Source organism: Barbus barbus, assembly GCF_936440315.1.
Source record: "Barbus barbus genome assembly, chromosome: 16".
Classification (NCBI taxonomy): domain Eukaryota; kingdom Metazoa; phylum Chordata; class Actinopteri; order Cypriniformes; family Cyprinidae; genus Barbus; species Barbus barbus.
In genome coordinates, this window is record NC_136744.1 from 18,516,178 (window position 1) to 18,532,995 (window position 16,818).

The following is a 16,818-nucleotide window of genomic DNA, read 5'->3' on the forward strand; positions in this document are numbered from 1 at the left end:
GGCATTTTAGCTTGAAACCTTTGCTTCTGGACAATCCATAATAATCTTTCCTCCAGTGAAAAAATCCATCCCCTGTTGTCCTCTCACATCAAAATCCACCAACATTTGTTTAGAACTGTTTTGGACTGTTTTCACTTGTGATAGGTGCACATTTAGCTTATGACTTTTTCATGAGAAATAACATGATCATAAATAGAAGACTTCCATTTTAGTTGGACACTTTGAAGTTAAAAATATCTTAATGATGGATTGGACAAACACAGCTTTTTACTTCACAAGATATTAATTGGTGGTCTGGAGTATATTACTTGTGGATTATTGTGATGTTTTTATCAGCTGTTTGGACTCTCATTCTGACGGCACCCATTCACTGCAGAGGAACCATTGGTGAGCAAGTGATGCAAACTCTGATGAAGAAACAAACTCATTTACATCTCGGATGGCGTCAGGGTGAATATATTTTTAGCAAATATTCATTTTTGGATAAACTATTGCTGTGTAATCATTCACTCTTTTCGTGCTTGACAAATCTTATTTATTGTATTTTATGACCAGACACAACTCTGAATTCTGAAACACATCCAGGTTACAGGAAACTGAAGAGGGAAAGATGAGGGGAATCATCACTGGTCCGCAGGGATTATGAGCTTTCAAAGTCAGATTTGTGTTAAAGACTGCCAGACACAGTCATTTTAACATGAACACTGTCTGACAGTTAACGAGACTTTCTTTTTATAATCACCATTTTTAGCACAGGATGTTTCTTTTCTTTTTTTCTTCTATTAGCTACTTTAGCAGGTGTAAATAGAGCATATTTATAAATGCAAGAATTTAACCTGATATATGGGGAGAAAAAGTTGTAGTGCTGCGCCTATAAACCGTGTCAGAACCTTTTCGATTTGAGATCTGAAAACATTTACACTTTTTAACATTGACAAAACAGTCTAAACTTTCATTAAATATAAATTAAATTGTTGTTTACAGAGCATTTTCCCTGTCTACTTTAGCAATACCTGCAAATCAGGAACTGCTGCCCTTTCCAGACTCCAGTATGGTGGTCCTCCATCTGCATTGCAAAAGATTCTGCTTCCTGTGGTAAGTAGACTGCAATTTGAATAACCTGTTTACATTTTAGTTCCTGCTTACACAACTAAAACCTGAGAGCTCTGACTGCAGCCTTCTGAAGGGTAACAATGAAACCAAATGGACACTGGACAATCGGCCCATATTCAGCATCTAAAGTGACTCATAAGCACATGTAGGAACTGTCGTCCTCTTGTGGTGTTCCGGAGAACATGTTCATAAATGCACTGAACAATGAATGAAACATGCTGGGAGGCACCACAGTAAATTGTAACTGTGTTACAAACACTAATACTAAAACTAACATTAACACATTATAGAAACCCTTCATGCAAACCACCCTTAATTAATCATAATCATAGAAGATCACGATTATTTACTTGGTAAAGGCCAAAGATCACAACTCACCTTTATTAGAAAAACGGCTACATGAATAACTAAACAATTATTTTTTAATTATATTGTTCACATATAATATATAACAACAACAACAATAATAAAAATAATAATAATAATAATACAATTCCTAGTAAAAATACAAAATCATTTTCATTTAGCTATAATTAGTATATACATATATAAATATTGTTACATTCAATATATGAATATTGTTCCTCCCCGTGAATTCCTGAATCCGTCTCCGTGATTTCCGTGTTTCCATTCACATCTCTATTCGCGTCTCTGCTCTCCAGCGCTCAGTGTGGGTCTGTGAAGGTTGATGATTGGTTGATGGGAGATGAGAGTCTGGAGGCTCGCGCTTCACACCCGTGTTCGTATGTTTACACTCAGTTCTCCAGACACAGAAGAGCGGCAGCGTCAGGACTATGGCGCTCCACAGATAACAGCGGAGACCTCACAACTATGGCATTATATTTAACGCTTACGAACAACTTTTTCTACTCGTCCCAACAGGAATAAAGCTGTCAAGTACTTTTGTTTTCGGTTGAAATTCAGTTGTTTTCAAAGAGTACCAGAGAAAATCTGCTTCAGTGGAGTTGTGAAGGAGATTAACTTAACGCATGTTATTGGCTATTTTGTGTCTCGCTACGGAGGGAGACTGCAATGTGCCTGACTGAACATTTTCTGTAACTGTAATTCAAAATTTGTCGCCTCGTGTTTTGGGGTTTTATTATAAACCACGGTGCGTTCTTTTGTGAGTTTGTGAAGTTTAAGGAGGAGTCCGCCTCCACGTTTCACACTATATTTGAAGTATCCTTCTCCGAGGATTCAGCGAGACTTCAGCCGACTGGAGCGAGAGCACCTGGGGGGCGTTTGGCAGTAGCGTGACCGGGTGAAGATGCTCTCAGCGTGGATACACCGCGACCAGTCTCCCGCTTCCCTGCTCGGTTTAGTTCTACTCTGCGCAACCTTTGTGATCCACGCAGGTATGAGCCATTTTAATAATAACATATTAATTTGAATAGTGTACATAATAATAATAATAATACACTTCCTTATACTTTCGGTCTGAAACATACGGGAGAGCAGGAGTGGATTTTAATCACGCGCACTCACGTATACACACCCAAAACAGATAAGTTTAGCGATAATGAGGTCGTCGAGCAGGATTTGTTTCTCAACATTTGTCGACTATCAAGACTATCAAGTGATGCCTTTTGATTTATATATATATATATATATATATATATATATATATATATATAAATCAGCAGATGACTCACTGGTCGTTTATAAAGCTACTTTTTCTGGCCTACTTTTTAAAATTGCATAGAAGCTCCTGCAACCTTTTACAAGAGACAGAAGCATTAAAAGAGGGATTATGGGGAAAATTTTATTGAATAATGTTTTTGTTGATCCACTTTACTTAATGTCTCCATGCATTATCGCTGAAATATAACAGGTGGCACTGTTCATTTTAAATATTAAACCCTGTATAAAACCCTATCTATCTATCTATCTATCTATCTATCTATCTATCTATCTATCTATCTATCTATCTATCTATCTATCTATCTATCTATCTAGGCAGTGTGATAGATATCTAAGAACCAGATGAAGGGATGTGACTGCTGCATGTGCACTCATCTGTGTTTCTCTCTGCCTTCAGAGAGGAATATTCTGTTGATCTCCTCTCTTTCTGCTTGCCATGCTGAGCTTCCAAGCAGCAGATAAAAAGCAGAACCCCTGGTGTTCTTGGAGTAATTAAGGTTTAGCTCAATGCCTTCCTGGCTCCTTAAAGACCGAAAAAAATAAACCTTGTAAAAAAGGAAACAACATCTGAGGGAAAGCAGAGATAGTGAGTTCTGAATTAAAGTGTGCTGCTTTAAAATCTCTTCCTCTGTTATTTTACTTTTCAGATTGATGTAGTTTAGGGTTACGTTTAGCACATGCTCTTGATTAAGTGGTGGTGGAAGTTCCTCTGAAGATGTTTTTAAAGCTTAATTTTGTGGAGTAATGAATTTAGTTGAAAGTAGCTCAATTTTGTTTTCATTTGTAATCGGCAAGTTCATACTGTTTAAGTACTTTTTATAGAAGAATTTGGAAGAAACAATGTTGAATTGGCAGCAATGATAGCAATTCATCTGAAAATGACCTAATAAAAATAACCAAACCATTCACTGACATATTTGACAAGTTCTGGATATTATTTACAATACAAAAGAGAAATATTCATGTGTAGATCATGTTGTGATGTGTTATTGTTTCTGTATGAAGGCTAGCCTACCTTCTGTCTGACCTTAGAAGTGACGGGAAGCAATGAAGCGTCAAAGAAATCTCTCTGCGCTCTGGCCACATATGTAATCAGATTGACATAGAAGTGCACATTCAAAGGGTTTAGCTGATTGGTTTTCCAATGGGAAAGAGAAATCGGAAAGAAAAAGGACAGGTTGATTTAACTTGAGACGGAGACGAATGTGAACTGCAGTTTAAGTGTGCTTGCCCTTGATCTACCAGCAGTGGAGACCATTGTAGAAAACATGCTTATTTCGACCTCAGGTTTTTGATATAGACAAGATCGGGGCTAGTTGTCACACAGGGAAGTTGTCTAAAAATTGTTTTAACTGAAAAGGTGAGAACTGAGAACTGCGTTTTGAGGATATGCATAAGAACAAGTTGTTTTTAAATAAAATAAATTAATAAAACCTATATTCACAATATTCATAATTTTTCTAGATTTTTGCTGTTTCATTAATTTATTTGTTTTATAATTGATTTCCTGTTAAAAATTTGCTGAACAGCCTGTTATAGATTGTGACAACTTACCCCATCATGCTGTAGTGAGACAACGTGCCATGTTATTGGATTTGCTTAGCAAACTAATTTTTTCCTCTGGGCAAAAGCAGTGAAAATATTCAGTTGCTTTTTTGTAGTCAAGAAACAACTAGATAAACCCACTCGAAGAATTATTCACTGTAGTGTAAAAAAAAAGTGACAACTCGCCCCGATCTCACCTAAACAGTATGTGAGAAACTTCTTCTGCATACATGAACCATCTAGATTTTACAGACAGAAATACTCGAAGCCTGTCTCTCGTTGAGACGGAGATGCCAGCACATATTTCACATCATCCATAAAACATCAGAGTCAAGATGGATAACGTTTATCTTCTCTCTCATTCTGTCCATTCCTGTATTCTTCTTCTCCCCCTCCTGTCTGTCTGTATTGTGGATGTGCTGAGCTCAGATTTCCTGTATGGTACAGCTCTCTCAGTGTTGACATACACATTAATTACCCAGACTGCCAGGAACCCACTTCTGGCTGCTTTGCCCCATCAGCTTTTCTCCTCCCTGTTTGTGTGTGTTTGTGTGAGTATATGCATGTGTGTTTGTTTGGCAGAACGTCCCTGTATACATGCTTGAGCTGGCTCGAGGCGGCAGACGTGTGCTGTTGTATACGCAATGGAGTCACACTGTCTGGATTTGTGTGCACGGGTGCGTGTTTTGGGAGTTGGAGAAGATAACACACGCAAGACTGCTCTGAATAAGACTTGAACTTTTGAGTCGTATTGTTTGGACAGTTTCAAGAGGATTAAGTTCAGGCCTAGTGACCAGTGCTGCTGGTGGAAAAATGGGCGGGTGTAGGTCAAGCTGAAGTGCCTAAGGTCAAGATGGAGTAGGGAGGTGTCCTCTTGCTTGCCCATCATGTTCAGAGAGCATAACGTGTCGGATCCTCCCAGTCAAGGCTGCCGGTAGTCCAGGGCGTGGGGGGATAATTGGTTATCTCTGAGAATAGGTCAACTGTGGTTGAGTTTGCTTGCTGTGAATGGTAAGATTCACATTGTGAAATTCAGTTATGAATGTAAAATCTACAAAAGGCAAAGAGAAGAAAACTTAGGTAGGAAGAGAACCAGTAAGGCTTGTAATTAGGTCTAGAGGAAGGGAAATGTGAAGGAAGGAATGCATGGATCGGTGAGAGGTCTGGCTGAGATCTGAACCACCAGTCTTGTGGTGTGCATTAGCTTTATGGCCGCTGTGGGAGGCAGAGAAGATCGCTGGTTTTCCACTCACCCCCATACTGTATTATTTATCACTGTAAAGTGGCCCTCTTTAATATTTTAAAGCAGTTTATGGTTGTGTGTGTGATCTGTTTGTGATGCAATGGATTTCTGAAGTGGTGTTGGACATGTCGTCTGTGCAGGCAGGTGTGAGAGTGGCGCTACAGAAACTTGTTGAGGGTTGTTAGTAGCACTTCATTATCGCCTGACTGAATTACATGCTGAATTGTTTTCAACATTGCTAATAATAAGAAATGTTTCTTGAGCACCAGATATCATATTAGAATGATTTCTGAAGGATCATGTAACACTGAAAACTGGAGGAATGGCTGCTGAAGATTCAGCTTGCCATCATCGGAATAAATTACTTTTTTACATTTATAGAGAAATTTGACATGGTAATAATATTTCACAATATTATGTTTTATTAATTAAATAAATGCAGCCTTGATGTGCATGAGATACTTTTCTAATATATATATATATATATATGTATGTATGTGTGTGTGTGTGTGTGTATAAAATATATATACGCACACACACACTTAAAGGGTCATGAAACATGTATATATACAGGTCCTTCTCAAAAAATTAGCATATTGTGATAAAGTTCATTATTTTCTGTAATGTACTGATAAACATTAGACTTTCATATATTTTAGATTCATTACAACACAACTGAAGTAGTTCAAGCCTTTTATTGTTTTAATATTGATGATTTTGGCATACAGCTCATGAAAACCCAAAATTCCTATCTCAAAAAATTAGCATATCATGAAAAGGTTCTCTAAACGAGCTATTAACCTAATCATCTGAATCAACTAATTAACTCTAAACACCTGCAAAAGATTCCTGAGGCTTTTAAAAACTCCCAGCCTGGTTCATTACTCAAAACCGCAATCATGGGTAAGACTGCCGACCTGACTGCTGTCCAGAAGGCCATCATTGACACCCTCAAGCAAGAGGGTAAGACACAGAAAGAAATTTCTGAACGAATAGGCTGTTCCCAGAGTGCTGTATCAAGGCACCTCAGTGGGAAGTCTGTGGGAAGGAAAAAGTGTGGCAGAAAACGCAGCACAACGAGAAGAGGTGACCGGACCCTGAGGAAGATTGTGGAGAAGGACCGATTCCAGACCTTGGGGGACCTGCGGAAGCAGTGGACTGAGTCTGGAGTAGAAACATCCAGAGCCACCGTGTACAGGCGTGTGCAGGAAATGGGCTACAGGTGCCGCATTCCCCAGGTCAAGCCACTTTTGAACCAGAAACGGCGGCAGAAGCGCCTGACCTGGGCTACAGAGAAGCAGCACTGGACTGTTGCTCAGTGGTCCAAAGTACTTTTTTCGGATGAAAGCAAATTTTGCATGTCATTCGGAAATCAAGGTGCCAGAGTCTGGAGGAAGACTGGGGAGAGGGAAATGCCAAAATGCCTGAAGTCCAGTGTCAAGTACCCACAGTCAGTGATGGTCTGGGGTGCCATGTCAGCTGCTGGTGTTGGTCCACTGTGTTTTATCAAGGGCAGGGTCAGTGCAGCTAGCTATCAGGAGATTTTGGAGCACTTCATGCTTCCATCTGCTGAAAAGCTTTATGGAGATGATTTCATTTTTCGGCACGACCTGGCATCTGCTCACAGTGCCAAAACCACTGGTAAATGGTTTACTGACCATGGTATTACTGTGCTCAATTGGCCTGCCAACTCTCCTGACCTGAACCCCATAGAGAATCTGTGGGATATTGTGAAGAGAAAGTTGAGAGACGCAAGACCCAACACTCTGGATGAGCTTAAGGCCGCTATCGAAGCATCCTGGGCCTCCATAACACCTCAGCAGTGCCACAGGCTGATTGCCTCCATGCCACGCTGCATTGAAGCAGTCATTTCTGCAAAAGGATTCCCGACCAAGTATTGAGTGCATAACTGAACATAATTATTTGAAGGTTGACTTTTTTGTATTAAAAACACTTTTCTTTTATTGGTCGGATGAAATATGCAAATTTTTTGAGATTGGGTTTTCATGAGCTGTATGCCAAAATCATCAATATTAAAACAATAAAAGGCTTGAACTACTTCAGTTGTGTTGTAATGAATCTAAAATATATGAAAGTCTAATGTTTATCAGTACATTACAGAAAATAATGAACTTTATCACAATATGCTAATTTTTTGAGAAGGACCTGTGTATATATATATAGGCTGTATATTGGTCATGAAAAATATTTATTGGTGTACATATACTATATATGTGTATATTGGCTTATATATAATTGTGTATTTTCATGTCTACTTATTTTTTTACATTTTGATAAACTTTGCCATTCTTACTTGAAGTTAATCTTTAAAAACACAGATAATGTAATCTTTATTTTTATTTTTCCAAACGTATTTTGATTATTTACTCCTATAGGGATATAGAGAGAGTGAGTGTATTTTTGATTATCTACCTTAACATAAAATGGTTATCTTTTTTTTATGTGGATACGTGTGTATTTGTGTGTGTGTGTGAAGCCTGGAGTACAGCTGTATTCATACTTAAGATTAAAAAGCAGAGATAAAGGAAAAGCCTGAGAAATATATATCGAGAGATGTATTGAGATAGATGGAGCCCAGGGATTGCCTTTTAAATTGACTTTATTAAAAAAAGAGAGTGAGAGTAGAAAGTCAGGAGTCAGAAGCATTGGCATTCAAGCATCATTAAGTCCCTGGCACAGTCTGAGAGAAGAAGACAGTGACAGGGCGAGAGAAGGAGGGAGAGTGAGGGACAGCGACAGAGAGGGGCAAGTGATGAGCAGATCGTTGAGTGGAGATGTTTTTATTAAGGTTCTTATCGATGCCTAGAGCTCTCTGTATTAATGGTGGACATTTTTAATGCTTTGCCAATACTGTGCATGTACGCTCTCATAAATCTGGAACAAACAGGAAAGAGAGTGTGTGGGAGCGGAAGGAAGAGGACACTAGGTTAAAAAGATTTATAACACGGCTCTCTGTAATACTTGTTTCTGATTGGTCCATTGCTATATTCAGCGGTTTTGTATTTATGTATAATGATGATTAAATTATTCATTTCACTGTTGCTCATTCAACATAGCATCCTACTTTCATGTCTGCCACTTCACTCTGGTGTCGTTGTCTTTTAATGCCAGAAAAGCTGACTATAGTAAAAATGACTTTGGCAAACTTTTAGCATGTATATGGTGGGCATAAATTCTCTGCTAGATGCTAAGCTCAGAAGAAAACGGAAAGCAGTAAAAAAATACTGCTTATATAAAAAAAAAAAAAAAAAAACACAAATAGCTGAATAAGAGAGATTTTAAAATTGAGAAGGAAGTTGTTTTATAGGACTATAGTCCATATAAAAATGTATTGCAGATTAATAATAATAATATGCAATTGAATTTTCTTGTAGTGTTCATCTTGCTGCTAGGCTAATGTTTTTTTTTCTTACTTTAGAATGGTCTAGATGCTTTATTCTCATTTAAGATAATATTTAATTTCAGCTCAAATCAATATTTAATATGGGTGTATTTATTTATTCATTTATTTGGTAAGTAGTCTTGCAATTAAGCTTTGTACTACCTTACGAAATATAACCATGGTTTTACTATAGTAAAAGTGTACCAACTTTTTTTTTTGGCAGATTGATTGCCACAGTTTTACTTCACATAGTGTACCATGGTAAATGTGTGGTTACTATGGTTTAACTACAATAGCCTTGGTATTTTTGGTTTTATTTGTAGCAAAACCATGGTTAAATTTCATAAGGGCTGTCAAACGTTTTCAGTCCGAACATCCTGTCTGGGTTTATTTTGCAGTAACAAACTGCTGATGTTACAAAGTAGTTGTTGAACTTGCAGTAGTAGCAGAAAGACTCACTTCAAAGATACATGAACAAGAATTGTGTTGAGGGGGAACATTGTGTGTAAATTGATGGGTGGATGATGGGAAAGCAAAGAAAGAGACTTTAATGAAGTCAAAGCGAGTAGTGGATAGTTGTATGAGAATACAAGAGAGAGAGAGAGAGAGAGACTCTTCACCCCACCCGGGTTTACGGCAGCTGGGTGGTGGTGGTGGGTCGGAGGGGCGGAGAGTGACAGGGTCCATAAAAGAATGACTCGGTGGGGTGGCTTTGTGCTGGGGTTGAATGGAGAACTGAATGGGGTTCTTTTCTGCCACCGTGTGTGGGGTGTTTGTGGGGTGAAGGGCGATGGGCAGGAGGGGTCAGCGTACTCGCAACTCCTTTAGGCAGCGAGAGAGTGACTGACGGTATATATTTGTATTTCCTGTCTCGGCTTTCCATTCATAGTCACACTTCTTATTCAGTCCTCACGAACAATGAGCCGACATGTTTGAGTTGAAATTCGTAGGGCTTTACTGTACATATGACCAAGTCTTTCATCTTTTCTTCTTGTTAACGCCAGCTTATTGACTCCAAGCTTTACACTTCCCTTCTAGGAAACGCCTGAATATTTCACAGTGAGCCAGACCTGCAGCCGAGGCTCATGCCAAGCCAACAGTGTCTTTGGCGGACAGCCTTTCCCCAGGCTGCTGTGTCTGGCAAGGTACAGCAATTGCTGCATATAGTAGCATCCATTCCAAACCCAACTGCATGACAGACATCTAGGAGCATCGATCGCCTACTCTCTGGGTTCGCTTTGAGTTGTGCTGGCTAGAGGAACGATACTCCTCGTTTTGATTGATAGATGGATGTGACTTGTAAAGTTGTTCTTTTTTGCTCTCTAAACCTCTTTTCTAAGTCAAACTGGCAAACCAACGGCTTGCATCAGGATCTTGAAAGTAATATGTGAAAGTTAAAAGAGTTATAAAAATCAGGAGTGAAGAGCCTTTAGCTTAGACCCCCTGATGGTGCTGGTGGGGGTTTGGGTAGCATGTCAGATTCCTTTCGGCAGGAGTCTGGAAGCGGTGGTGCCAGGGCCACGTGAATAGGTCTCCTGCGGTCCACCTGCCTTTGTGATTCCTGCCTTGAAAGAGAGACTTTCTGAGGCCATGGAGATTTCCCTCATCTTCTTAGCCTTCAAAAGAAGTTCAACCCGGTCCATGCCTGAAGATTAGACCACAGCCAATCTCTGGTTTATGCCCAAGTGTGACGGTATGGTTTTGTTTCTGTACCTCATACAGAAGCAAAAATATAGCATCTCTTTCCAAAATGTATTGTTTTTGTTGTCAAACATCTTTCTCTTGTTCTTTTTAGTAGTTCATTTACCTCCTATCCACTCCCTTATGTGCTCCCATTCTTTCTGGCTCCTTTATTGTGATGGGGGTTTGTGACGTTCCTTTTTCGAAAGGCAGTGTGGAGAATCCTATCTCTCTTAGTTTAACGCCTATTAAGACTCCCATCTGCCCCAGGGGTAGAGGAATATGGGGAGCTGAGGATCTCTTGGGGGGTTTTATTAGGGTTCTGCCATGGTTTGCATGCTACAGGGGGCTTCTTGGGAGGGATGTGGCTTGTCTTACCCGAGAACACACACATGCTTGCTCACCGGCTGGTTTTCAATGTTGAAATGCTGGAACAAAACGTCCCCTGTGTGTGTGTGGTGTGCTGGTAAAGTCAGTCTGATGGTGTGTGACCAAAGAGTAATGTCCTCTTGTGGCGTCGCTGTAGTTTTCTTTGTGCCAGATGTAGAAGGCCACACACAATGTGTTATAGAGCAACCCTGACTCTGCCTGACTGGGAAATGAGAATGTTTGAGAGTGTATGACACTCAAGAGAAGTGTATAAATGTTAATAAATATGTTCAGTCTAGAGACTCACAGTGAAAGCAATGCAGTAAATGTTTTATGCACTGGAGCGGTTGCGTAGAATTTGACCTTTACACATGAACCAAATGAAAGGCACTCTTTACACATCTAAAGCAGGTCATGTCTAGTCCAGGAGGCCCGGTTCCACAGTCAACGCCCTTGGGATGAGTGTCGTGGATTTTGGCTGCACCCTGACTGCTGGGCTTGTTCTGGAAAAAGCAAAATAGTGATGCTTAATCCCTATGGAGTATGTGTTGTTGCCGCTTCCACACCCTCTGGCGTGACTCCCAGACTCTGGTGCTGCGTTCCCACCGACAAGGTTCTGGTTCTGGAGCCAGTATCCAAATTGGAGCCGTTTAATGTGTTTCAAATGCAGAACAGGGTGAATGGGAATAAGTTGGTTGTGTGATTCCCTGTGAAACCTATTTTTAGGGGTGGGGTGCTTTCAGTTGTACACCAAGTACAGTTTTACTTTTAAAAGTTAAAGCGACTACTCCTGGAAGCTGTTTGCACTGTAAACGCCTGATGCTGAGATGCAAGTTTATTTTACAGACATCATACACAAAGGCTCCAGACGCTTTTTGTTGATCAGTCTGTTCCATTAAAAAAAGCTTCTGATTGCATAAAGACAGTGAACTAAACTTTATGGGGCTGAGTAAATTTATTGATTTTTTTTCTTCTTCAAATAATCACAGCCTTCATTGGAATAGTCCCAGTATGAGGCCTGTATTGAATGTGATGCAGTAAAACTACAGTATACCGGCAACATAACGGTGAAAAACTGCTTTTTTGAGTTGTTCTAATGGGCTGCAGGCAAAATCAAACAAAACTGAAAATGACTTGTACAAACCAGTTCTATTTAGTGAATCAAAAATACACATCACAACCAGCCTAATTCCTGAAACGAATGACTATTACAATGTTTATTTTAAGGAATAGTTATAGACAAATTACTGATTTGAACAAGTCTGAAACGCAAATGAATATTATAACTGAAATATCCAAATTAATCTCTTTAGATGTTCAGATATGTTTTCAAATCTTGAAAAACTTGTAAACAGAGTCAACAATGTGCTTTGTTTATTAGTAAGCAGGTTAAGTTGTTGCATAGTTCAGACACAAGAATGGTTTAAAAGTGCGAGAGGTAGCAGAACTTGACAGGTTCTGGGTGATGGGATGAGTGAGAGAGCACAAATTGGAGAGTGAAGTGAAGTAGAGGGGGCCTTAAACTACTAACTGGGGTTCACAGCAAGGCCATGTTCACAAGGCCTGTCAATCAGGTGTGTTTTTACAAACTTCACTTGTGCAAACTCAACAAGCTTCGCTCTTTGTCTTTTGACACTTTACCTTAATCTAGATTGGCATCTTTGCACTTATTGCTGGCATAATGTTGGGATTTTCTGCATTCACTTGTATTTTTACTTATGCTCCCTCTTCACTTCCTCAAGCCTCTTACCCGCTGATGGACAGATGGACGGCACGGCCGACCTCACTATCACCTTTCTGCTCACTCAGCTCCGCTCCACCTCTCTGCTCCGATTAGCAGGTGAGCTGAGCGTGGCATGGCTACTTGCAGACCCCGATGCTTTACGGGGACATCTCCTAAAAGCTGTCACGGCCAACACTTTCCCAAACCCCTCCTGCTCATCCATCCATTCACAGTGAGCACTGTCCTTATGTGTGTAAATCACAGCAATAGGGTTGGCTAGCGCCCTATCACAGTGTGGCTCATGTTTACGAGGATTAAGGAAACAGATGGACGGTCATGCTGACTGGTGTGGCTTCATTAACTCTCCGCGCGACCGTTCTAAACTCCGCCGCCCCTGCACGTCTCTCTCCGGAGTGCTCCGTACAGAGCCCAGCCAGACCTGAGGTCTGTGGGGAGGGGGAGCAGGATTGCACTCATGAAGGCTGTGAAGATGTTTATTGATCTGAAAGCTGAGATGTGGGCAGGGTGTTTCTCTTTGATTGATTAATGTTGAAGTGAAGCAGTGGGACTTTCTTTAAAGAATGATTTCTGACATCATGTTGTCAGACCAGCAGTGGGAGAGTGTTTTTTTCTCTCAGTAGAGTTCTGTATGTGACAGTAGTTCTTTAGTGTTGAGGTTTGTATGGCTGTATGTGACTTGACTGAGATTAAGCTTGATAATAACAACAAACATTATTTAAAATGTACATCAGGACTGATAGGAGTTATTTTTATTTTTTGACCAGACAGTTGTCAAGACCAAAATTGTTTCATTCTGATTTTTGCTGTGAATGCATGATATTTCAGAGCAACATTGTTTATAGAATGATATTAGATAATACATATTTAATTGTTTATGCTAATTTTACATTTAAACAACCTTTACCATTGCCTTATGCTTAAAGTGTACCTTTTAAAACATGAATTTAGTTACACAGAAAAGTGTAATCTTAAGTTTTAAAAGGAATGTCAGTATTTGATAGTGTACAACTATTGCAGAATTTAAAACTATTTAAGAATTCAATCATGAAACATAATTGATCTCTAATAAGGTGATGCACAGAAAATAAAATTCTGGTTAAAATAATCAGATAATTCTACCAATAAACATAATTATGTTCATGTTATGACAGAAAACTTATAAATGGCTAATATCAATCTTGATAAAATGAATGGCCAAATAAGTAAATAAAGATACTACAATTACAACATTATAACATACAGTATGAAAAATTTGATTTTTATTATGACATTTGCTGATGATTACATTTAACAGTGCTATTAAATTATTAGTGTTTTTAAAGATGAACTTTAAGTGAGAGTTAGATGATGGCAAATGTAAAAACAGGGGAAATGAGTATGAACAATTAAATATCCATTAGCTAGCAGCCGATAATAATAAATTAAAAAATGACATTTGGCTGTTTTGAGAATGAATTTTGTTTCTTGCACTGAAGATGACCCAATAAGTTTGTCTTTTACTACAGAATGAGAGAGATGAAATCAGTTACATTTACATTTCATTCTATTGCAGCAAAAAACAGTCGGTCTCAATACTTCTGTACCATCTCTACTGTAAGCCATGTACAGTGCAGTTAAACCCCAAAGCCTAACCTTTTGTGCCAGCACACAAGGTTAACCTAAACCTCCAACCCTCTTCCTTTCTCTGAAGTGTAGCATTTTAACATTAAACGACCAAACATTGAATCTTAATAGCTGACTTGAGCCGGGACATACAGACAACAGCAGCCTGTGGGATAGAGAGGTTTGACAGAAGATGCTTTTGGAAGGACAGGCTCACAGCGAGTCTTTGTGTGTATACTCCCGTCTGTCAGGAGAGATGTAAGAGCTGTACCCTACAGTATGTCACTCAGGGGTAGACAGGTGGTGGAAGAAACAAACTGGCATGAAAGACTAACTTCTGTTCTGGGGTCAGAGAATACTTTTGGTGGAGGTCTTTATGTTGCCATCTGTCCATAACAGGGATTTAGGCACAACAAAGGCTCTATAGGGATCTGTAAGGGTAAACTAATTCCCATGCATTTAAACTATGTAAACTTATTCCTATTACAAGATTTTATTTTATTCACTAGTATTTATCAATTCATCTATATTTTTTATATATATATTTCTTTTTTGAGGTGCCATCACTGTAATACCCTGTTTGTCCCTTTATTTTATTTCCAGAATAAATTGAAGGTGAAATGGTGGAGAAAAGAAGGCATGTGAAGTCTATCTTGTAGTCATTTGCTGCTTACATCTTCATTATGCAGGCTGTCAGTAGCAAATAACGATTATGTTGCTGTGTACACGCTCTTGTTATTAAGTGCAAGAAAGCTTTTGTTTCATTGATTTAAATTACCAAGTGTGACAGACAGGAAAAAGCGAGTCTTTGTTAGTTGATGTGTCCACCCACGTCTCATGCGCTTGCTTACAGCTGCGTTTAAGCACGTATTTGTTTGTGAGCGTGTTTACATTGAGTGACAGTTATACAGTGGCGTGGAGTGTGTAAATCTGTCCTAAATGAGGCCTGGACACTTTAGCGCCACAATTTACAGATTTGTCCCGAAGGCACAGACGCATTGGAAATAATGACCCACAATCGACTGGAGACAGTCAGAGAGAAAGAGAGAGAAATTGTGGGAACAAGGATGAACAGGGCATATCGAAACAAACCCACCCGCTCCCTTTTCCTCTTCCCTCAACGAGAGGACCAATTACATAACTGTCTTACCTGTCTTTCATCTAGTGAGGGGAGCAGTGTTGAAATGACGGTCCTCTCACATGTAATTACACAGAGACGTCCTGGATAAGGGTGTCTGTCGCACCCCGTGACAGAGATGCAGCCTTAAATACCTCTGAGGACATAAAAAGAGTCATCTGACTCGTCTGATCAATTCGCACCTTGAGGCTTCTTCTGTTTCTTGAAGAGTCTGTGTGCATGATCTCATTTTCAATCTAGTTTGGTTATTTGTCAGAAACATTAGTACTAATTATTATTCCTTAATGTGGTTCTGTTTTGTTAACAGAATGTCTGATGTGTGAAATAGGCTTGTCAAAAATCAAGAAGGACTCCAAAAAGGCCCAAGTTTTTCAAATATACAATGGCAGTGTAGATTTATAGCTTAGTATTAATCTAATTTGATTAAAACATTTGTGTGTGAATTGTTTTTATTACTCCAAAAATTTGAGATTTTCCGGTTTCATATGTAACTGAATGATACTCAAAACTTCCTCCCTAAAAAAATCACTGAAAATCTACTGAAATTTAGCTGCAAAACAGCTTACTGTTTTCTGACGTCACAGTCTGAAACATTAAAATATTACCTTATTTAAATGTCAGTGACACCTTTTGAGTATTCAGAAACTTCGCCCACCCAGTCACAGTGAGGTAATAGAAAGTATGGCCGATACTGTTATTCCTGAACATTTTCTCCCTAAATGTGTTTGGTAATTATCAGCTTGAGAGATGAAACTAACATTTAACTTCAGAAATGTTACATTGTGCAATAAAATTTCCATCAGAGGAACTGTGAAACTAAATATTCTGGTCCATTATAGAGGTCTTCAGATTGGCTGTTCCTCCCAAGGAAGGAAGTATAAAATAAATTTAAGGAATTTTCATTTGATATCTGCAAATTTAGTTAAAAAAGAAGCAATGTTATGTCTTTGTATGGCTAATGTAAGGTAGATTGAAAATATTCTCCAGACTAACTAGCCTATAAATTTGGTGATTTCATTGAGCGTAATAACGTCAAACCGCATTCTGCTGTAAGATTTAATAGGCATTGATGTCATGCATGGTTGAATGGCATTTCACCACAACTCATCCAAAGGTCAAAAAACAAAGGCTTCAGCAAAAGACAGATTTTGAACAAAAGACAGATTAATATATGAAACACAAGACAGTGTTGATTAATGTTGCAGCTATAGCAGATAAAACATCGGCATAGACATAAAAATGCCATGGAAGATGTGCATGTGCAAAAATATCTTTCCAGTGCAGATCAGTTGCAACTTTTTTTATTTTTTTTGGATTTAATTATAACTTATTAATGTTCC

At 39.0% G+C, this 16,818-nt stretch overlaps 1 protein-coding gene across 2 annotated transcripts in view; it reads left to right on the top strand.

The window, feature by feature from the left end:
* Nucleotides 1–1,779: 1,779 nt before the first annotated feature.
* LOC306882186 (netrin receptor UNC5B-b-like) overlaps nucleotides 1,780–16,818 on the top strand; it is a 54,364-nt gene continuing 39,325 nt past the window's right edge. The window contains exon 1 of one of the 2 annotated variants that reach the window (XM_079436660.1): nucleotides 1,780–2,468. In XM_079436660.1, the coding sequence (XP_079292786.1) occupies nucleotides 2,381–2,468 (88 nt within the window). In that variant the 5' untranslated portion in view covers nucleotides 1,780–2,380. The remainder of the gene's footprint in view (nucleotides 2,469–16,818) is intronic. The other variant, XM_079436659.1, reaches the window with a different exon arrangement.